General features: G+C 38.8%; 3 protein-coding genes across 3 annotated transcripts in view; 2 read left to right on the forward strand and 1 right to left on the reverse strand.

Annotated features, from left to right (window-relative positions):
• The window catches only part of LOC113469513 (cilia- and flagella-associated protein 251-like), a 25046-nt gene extending 19558 nt beyond the window's left edge, over window positions 1-5488 (forward strand). The window contains exon 3 of the mRNA XM_026827285.1: window positions 5024-5488. Within this exon, the coding sequence (XP_026683086.1) occupies window positions 5024-5383 (360 nt within the window). The 3' untranslated portion in view covers window positions 5384-5488. The remainder of the gene's footprint in view (window positions 1-5023) is intronic.
• Window positions 5442-6405, reverse strand: LOC103514254 (WW domain-binding protein 11-like). The gene is made up of 2 exons (XM_008479124.1): window positions 5688-6405; window positions 5442-5530 (listed from the first exon to the last, which is right to left on the reverse strand). Exons 1-2 carry the CDS (start codon window positions 6403-6405, stop codon window positions 5442-5444), a joined length of 807 nt encoding a protein of 268 aa, XP_008477346.1.
• A 138-nt stretch (window positions 6406-6543) lies between these two features.
• Window positions 6544-6919, forward strand: part of LOC103514255 (nucleolar protein dao-5-like) — a 4743-nt gene continuing 4367 nt past the window's right edge. Inside the window, exon 1 of the mRNA XM_026827286.1 lies at window positions 6544-6638. Within this exon, the coding sequence (XP_026683087.1) occupies window positions 6544-6638 (95 nt within the window). The remainder of the gene's footprint in view (window positions 6639-6919) is intronic.

Genomic DNA, 6919 nt, shown 5'->3' on the forward strand with positions numbered 1-6919 from the left:
CACCTTTATACCGAGGGGTCCGAAACGTACCAAAAATACAGGGTGTTTGTTTTTTTTTTTTTTTTTTTTTTTTTAACAAGATACTTTGTTTTATTCATATAACATACAACATAACAGAAAACAAGCAACAAACAAAAGATAGGTACCTAATTGACAAAAATATTTTGCCAAAATACAATACTGCTGCCGCCCATCAACTGTGTCTTGTTTATGCATTCGTAGTTATAAAAAAACCCAATGTGCCTAGGCATGTTGGTTGTGTTAAAATAAGATCTTTTTCCTCTATAAACAAGGCAAATGCTCTCATTTCTACGGGGTGTTCTCTCACTACCATTTGATAATTAATCCTGTCCAATCTATGTGACATGTTAATCGATATCAGCTGTATAGCCCAAAAGCTGTATAGGTGTATAGCTTTTGGTGGCCCAAAAGTTAACGCACTATAGTTACAGTTAACAACGGAGGTTTGATAGTTGGGTCTGTAAGAACGGAGGTCTTACCGAAATCGAAGAGAAAAGGAGGACAGGATAGAAGAAAGCCAGCCGTTCCAAGAACGAACTCTTTTGTAAAAGTTCGCCCCGGGCGCGAACAACTACATAACTAGTCTAGAGCAAAGTCTTATTTTAACATTTTCAACACAACAAATCATCCTTTTAAGTTAGGTGCATTATTATTTTTTCATTATTTTTTCATTTTTTTTTAAGGCTTTAATGGCAGGATTCTCACCTAGTGAGCTCTTCCACCCAACCGGGTGGACACCCAACAAGTAATATTTGGACATTCTGTATATTTAGGTATCTGTTAGAGTCAATCATAGAGTCAATTAGTCAGTCAGTACTTTCACGGTTTAACTTTCAATTTACTATCTGGGAGTCGAACCTGATCCTGCCCGTGTTTTACCTTAAAAGACCACAAGTACCTTGATTATAAATTGGCTGACCAAACTGACCATTGATAAATAATGGATAGGTACTGATTAAGCCATAATTCCATCAACAACAACACATTCTAAGAGGTCTGAGCTATATGATCAATGTATTGCTATTAATGTATGTAAGTCGGCGTAATGGTGTTATTGTTTATAAAGTGAAAGGTCTTGGAACATAAAGGAGACAGCTAATCTAAGCGGACACAACGTCAGTCAATTGGTATAAATGACGCCCATTCTTGCATACAGGTGTCTGTCTTAATCTTGAGATAGAGATAGAACAAAGTGACACTCAGGTTAAGCAACAGAAAGCGTGGCTTGTATGTGGACGGAGGTCACGAAGGACCATTTTTTGACTGCAACGAGTTGGGTGTTGAATTTTCCCAGGAAGTATGAACTTTTTCTTGGAAAATTCACAGACGAATTCCCCAGAATTAGTGTTGCCAAAACGACACATCACACTGTCCAGACAAATTGTTACAGTTAAAATAAAAACGAAATTTTGTTAAATTAAATAAAGTCAGTAAATACAAAATTGTCAAGTTGAAACTCAAAACTCACTCCATTAGTTCAATGACCTTGTGGCCAAATTGCAAGACCTCTTCAACATACGAACTTGAAGATTTCGCGGCGAATTCCTCATGGAAATTTTTTCGCATGAACTCACTAATTCTACGTTGAGCTAGCATTCAGAAGAACGGATTGTCCAGTTTTTCCTTTCACCAATCATGCCTTCTATAGGATGATTAGAAAAGTAGGAGAATAGATCAGTTGCGCTTACTTGGGTGATGTTTCAAAGTCATAGAGCAGGAAAAATGAGAACCAACGGAATTTTTCTTTTTCTTCTACGACTTCTAGATACCGAGATAAATTGATTAAAAAAATACCGGTAAATTGTAAAGTTTGACGTCACGACATACGCTACCGTAGGCGATGACGTCATAATTCATGACTCCCGCTTCGTTTGTTGGTGCGCAAGCGTTTCTGCGCATTTTGACGTGAAATCTGACGTCACGACTATTTGAACTTTTTCAATAGAACGGCAATTAAAAATTGAATTTTTGACCTTTTAAAGTTACTTTCTCGGAGTTTTGACCTCAGATTTGGACCTGGATATGAATAGAGTTAAGTACATATGTATGACATACATATGTAAGTACATATGTATGACTGTCCACATACAAATTGCTTGACAGTTATGTAAAAAATTAGCTAACTGTCTGACAGTTATCTTTCTCGATAGAAATTGTCTGTAGGGTAATTATGTTTTCACCGGTATGGCAAATGTTGCTTTGTCCTTTCACATACTCGATTTGTACCGATAACTATTATGTGACGAGTGATGAGGAGAGACTTCAAGAGAATAGCATAGTCGGCATGTTGTTGCTGCTGCTGTCGTTGTTGTTGTTGTTCTTGTAGCGGCTTTAGCTTTGACCGATTGGTTTTTATCAGCCAAATACAATACTCGAACCGACAGGTGATTTTAATTTCGATACGAGATGGTGGAAATCATTAAAGATAAAAGAAGAAGGAAAAATAGAAAGTAAAAAAGGAGAAGAAGAAGAAGAAGAAGAAGAAGAAGGAGGAGGAGGAGGAGAAGAAGAAGAAGAAGAAGGAGGAGAAGGAGGAGAAGAAGAAGGAGGAGGAGAAGAAGAAGAAGAAGAAGGAGTAGAAAAAGAAGAAGAAAGAAGAAGAAGAAGAAAAAAGGAATAAAAAAGTTCTGGAAGTCCTTCTACTTTCTACTTCGAAGGATTTTGTGTGATCTTTGCAGATTTTCTTATCTGATTATTTTCCCTTTAGTGTCGATGCCAAATTTATGCTTCCTGGTATCATTTGTTATGCTGATGCCAAATTTCAATCGTGAGAACTTTATCAGCCAGATTTTGTCTTTATCAATAAGCTTTATCTAAAATTCTAAAAATAACAATAAACCGGTTTGGCATTTTGTACTATTTTACGTGTTTTCTGCTTCATCTAAACCCCGATTGAGCCAGCATAGTTAGCGCTAGGCCGCGGGTTCGATTCCCACCCGGGGCGGATTTTATCCTGATGGGATAATGTTCGTTCTCGGAACGGCTGGCTTTCTCCTCTAAAACAAAAAAGAAGTACCTAGCTATCGGGAGTCGAACCACAGTCCCTTGGATTACGAGTCCAACGTTCTAGGGCTGAGCTACTGGAAAGGCAGATGTGTTATCCCACTAGTTCCACTCACAAATATCTACAAATCTATCAACAACTATAGATATACTAATTGTTATTTTGAATGAATGAATTCTCAATTTCTCACTCGTCAGGAATTCGAAGAAGATTAAAAAAAAAAACTCTCTAATTTTCATTAGGGAATTGAATGAATGAATTCTCATCAGGAATTCTAAAAAAATAATAATTATAAAATAAAAAACAGCTGGTGTGTGCGTGTGTGAGGTACACCGACAGCTGATAGTGTGTGTTCTTATGTGTTAAGGAGAGGGGGGAGAGGGGGAGGCGTGTGTTCTGTGTGGTAAGGAGAGGAGGGGGGTCCCGGATTTCCTATAAGTAGATCCGGGACTATATCAAGGTCACACAAGGACAGGAGGGCTCCGGCTTCCTGTTTCTATTCTAGAAGTGAGGTTAGCACCGTAGCAAGTAGCAACCACTGCTCTATGCTCCCTACTCTCTTGTTATTGTATATCCGTGACGCATAATTAGGGTGACTGTACCAGTAGTCGATCATTTTTCACGTTTTTAAGTTTCAATTAGCTCTGATTCTATTGTTGGACACTGTTATATTTTAATTTTGGTGTCAAATTAAAGCTAAGACTTCAAATTTTTTATGTACCTATCTTATTTTTTATAGCAATATCTTTTGTTTTTATGCTTTTTTTATAGCTCAAACTCATTTTTCAGAAAAGCACTAGTTCTCGATCGACCTGTATAGAAAAAGTTGTTGTATAGGTAATTTTTTACGATTTTAGTAGGAATATATTTGATTTAAATTTACGTTTTTCTTTTTATCTTTTAGCTTGTTTGTAGCTGGTTTGGCTAAGGCAAGCGACTCTGTGTCCGATTCAGACGTAGGAATAATGTCCCTCGGTAGGATTATTACAAATGTGAATTTTTTGTAAGAAATAAAATTTGATTGAGCACTCCCAATGTTTTGAAAATAAATGTAAATATCTCTGAAAGGAAGGACATTAGATTGTTCCGTGTATGATAATACCAGCCCCTTGTATTATGTACTTTAATTTCTATCAAATAAAATAATTAGTAGGCGATAACGTTTCAATATCAATACCTAATTAATGAAATGGCCTTGTTTTTTTTTAGGGGTTTGATACGGTTACCTACTGACTGTACTTCATACATTATGGTAAATTAGTCTCTGTGGCAAGTAGGTACGTAATTAATATCAATACCTAATTAATGAAATGGCCTTGTTTTTTTTTTTAGGGGTTTGATACGGTTACCTACTGACTGTACTTCATACATTATGGTAAATTAGTCTCTGTGGCAAGTAGGTACGTAATTAAAAGTGGTCAACTTGATCCAGACTCCAGAGATTGTTGGTTCGAATTATGGTCGTCACGAACTGACGAAATTATCTCTCTACTTTCGCTCTCTGAATGGTATACCTACTCTGCAATAGGTATCAAAATTACGTACGCTTTTCTTGCTGGACTGCATTGATGTGAGCTTTCAAATTCACCGCACAATCATTTCTTTTCTGTATTGATTGATTTGACATTGACAGTTTTCCTGAAATCAAAAGAAACACCGACAGCATAAATTTATTACGATTTATGATCAAGCATCAAGCTGATTAAAAATTTATTACGATAAATACCTACGATGATTACGCCCTTTATTTAGTTAAATTCCTTTGATTACGGATGAATAAGACACTTTATATACCTAAATTCCCTTTATTACGGATGAATAAGACACTTTATTTAGCTAAATTCCCTTTATTGCGGATAAATAAGACACTTTATTTAGCTAAATTCCCTTTATTTTATATAAATTTTGGGACTAATTTACAACTTTGGTCCGGTGTCTGTTTTTTCTCTTGATACCCACTTGACTTGTTTGATGATATAATTTTCTATTATATTCCAGGTCGGAGTGGAAGTAGAATACGGCGAAGAGGAAGAAGAAGAGGAGGAAGAGGAAGACGACGAACGATACGCACACGGAGGCAAAGACAAATTCTTCATGTCGAAGAAGAGCGAAGACGAGGCAGAAGAAGAGGAAAACAAAAGGAAAGAAGCGGCCGCTAAGAAAGCCGAGGAGGAAGAGAAGAAAGAGGGAGAAGAGAAGAAGATAGAGTTGACGGAGGAAGAGAGGAGACCGCCCCTGTTGGTGAAGGGGAAGGGAGGAAGGAAGAAACATCGGGCCCTGACGAAACTGGATTCAGATAGTGATAATGATGATGAGGGGTCGGATGAAGACTTTAGAGGATCTAGAGCATTATCATGAACACGATGAAGAGGACATTCTCATCAATGTGAAATCAGACCATGAGTTCTCACCTGAGTCAGATGTGAATGATGAGGACTTTGTGCCTGTCAGACGTGCTAGGACTGCTAAGAAAGGTAAGAAGTTTGGCCTGAAGGCGATCATTGGCTGGAAGAGCTCACAGTGTGAGAATCTTGCCATTAAAGCTAAGCCGCGGGTTCCCGCCCGGGGCGAATTTTATCCTGAACGGATGATGTTCGTTCTCGGAACGGCTTTCTTTCTCCTATCCTGTCTTTTCGAGAGATGATAATTCCGAGAAAAGCACGTGGCATGTGGTAGTTGGGACCCATGGTTGCAGGATTAGCAGGATTCCCAGGATGTCCTCCAGGGAAGTTGTTAGGAGGTCCTGCTGGGGGAGGGCCTTGATAGTTAGCAGGTGGGTTATTAGGACCAGGGATGGCTGGTGATTGAGAGTCAGCGGCGGATGTCGCAGGAACATTGGGTGCCAGGGGAGGTCTCACAGGGAAGCCAGGACCTTCACCTGTAGGTCTGGGGGGTGTGGTACCTCCTGGTGTTGGAGGTCGTGCCTGAGTACGAGGTGTGAATAATATCCGTGGTGCTACAGGACGGAATGGTTGGGTAGGTACACCAGGTCTTGTAATGATGGCAGGACGTGGGGGTCTTGCTCCTCCTATAGGATTCCGCACAGCACCTGGTTTCAGCACAGGTTTCTTACCTCCGGCCAGAGGTTTCTTGGATGTTTTCTTAGAATGATCATCAGAATCATCATCTGATGATTCTTCACTATCATCCTCGTCATCATCTTCTTCAGAATCATCATCCTCATCAGAATCACTACGCTTGCTTGCTAAGCTCTTTGGTTTTCCACCACTAGTTGTTGCTTTCCCCTTTATCATTTTCACCGGAGGTTTCAGTGCGGACTTGATGGGTGGTTTGCCTCCCGCTACAACTGGTTTACGAGTGACACCAGGCTCGGAGGTTTTACCACCAGATTTGGTGACAAGTTTGCTACCAGATGCCATTGGTTTTTTAGCGCCAGGTTTAAGAGGAGTTTTGGCAAGTGGAGTTTTAGGTTTTGCTTTCGATGGGGTCGATTTTCCAACAGGACGAATGTTTTTCAAAGAGGGAACAACACCTGGAATCAAGAATAAAACATAACTATGCAGAGAAACTATTTGGTACCTAACAGTAGGAAAAATGATCAGAAAACCACAAAACTTGCAAATGTCAATAACAAAAGTTTCATCACGTTCTGGTGTTCTCGTACTGACCCAGCACCACAATGAAATGTTTGTCAAGTGAAAACATAGTATCTATCATTTCACTATCTTATTACAATGAAAAGTATTGTATTGTATTTCTTCTCGTCCATCTGATGAGGAACGTACTACTTACTGCAGCACAAAGCCATTTTTGTAGGGAAAATAGTTTCCTAATGACCCAACGAGAGAGAAAAAACAGACACCGGACCAAAGTTGTAAATTAGTCCCAAAAATTATATAAAATAAAGGGAATTTAGCTAAATAAAGTGTCTTA

This window comes from Diaphorina citri, unplaced genomic scaffold (genome assembly GCF_000475195.1).
Source record: "Diaphorina citri unplaced genomic scaffold, Diaci psyllid genome assembly version 1.1 scaffold1110, whole genome shotgun sequence".
NCBI classification, from domain to species: domain Eukaryota; kingdom Metazoa; phylum Arthropoda; class Insecta; order Hemiptera; family Psyllidae; genus Diaphorina; species Diaphorina citri.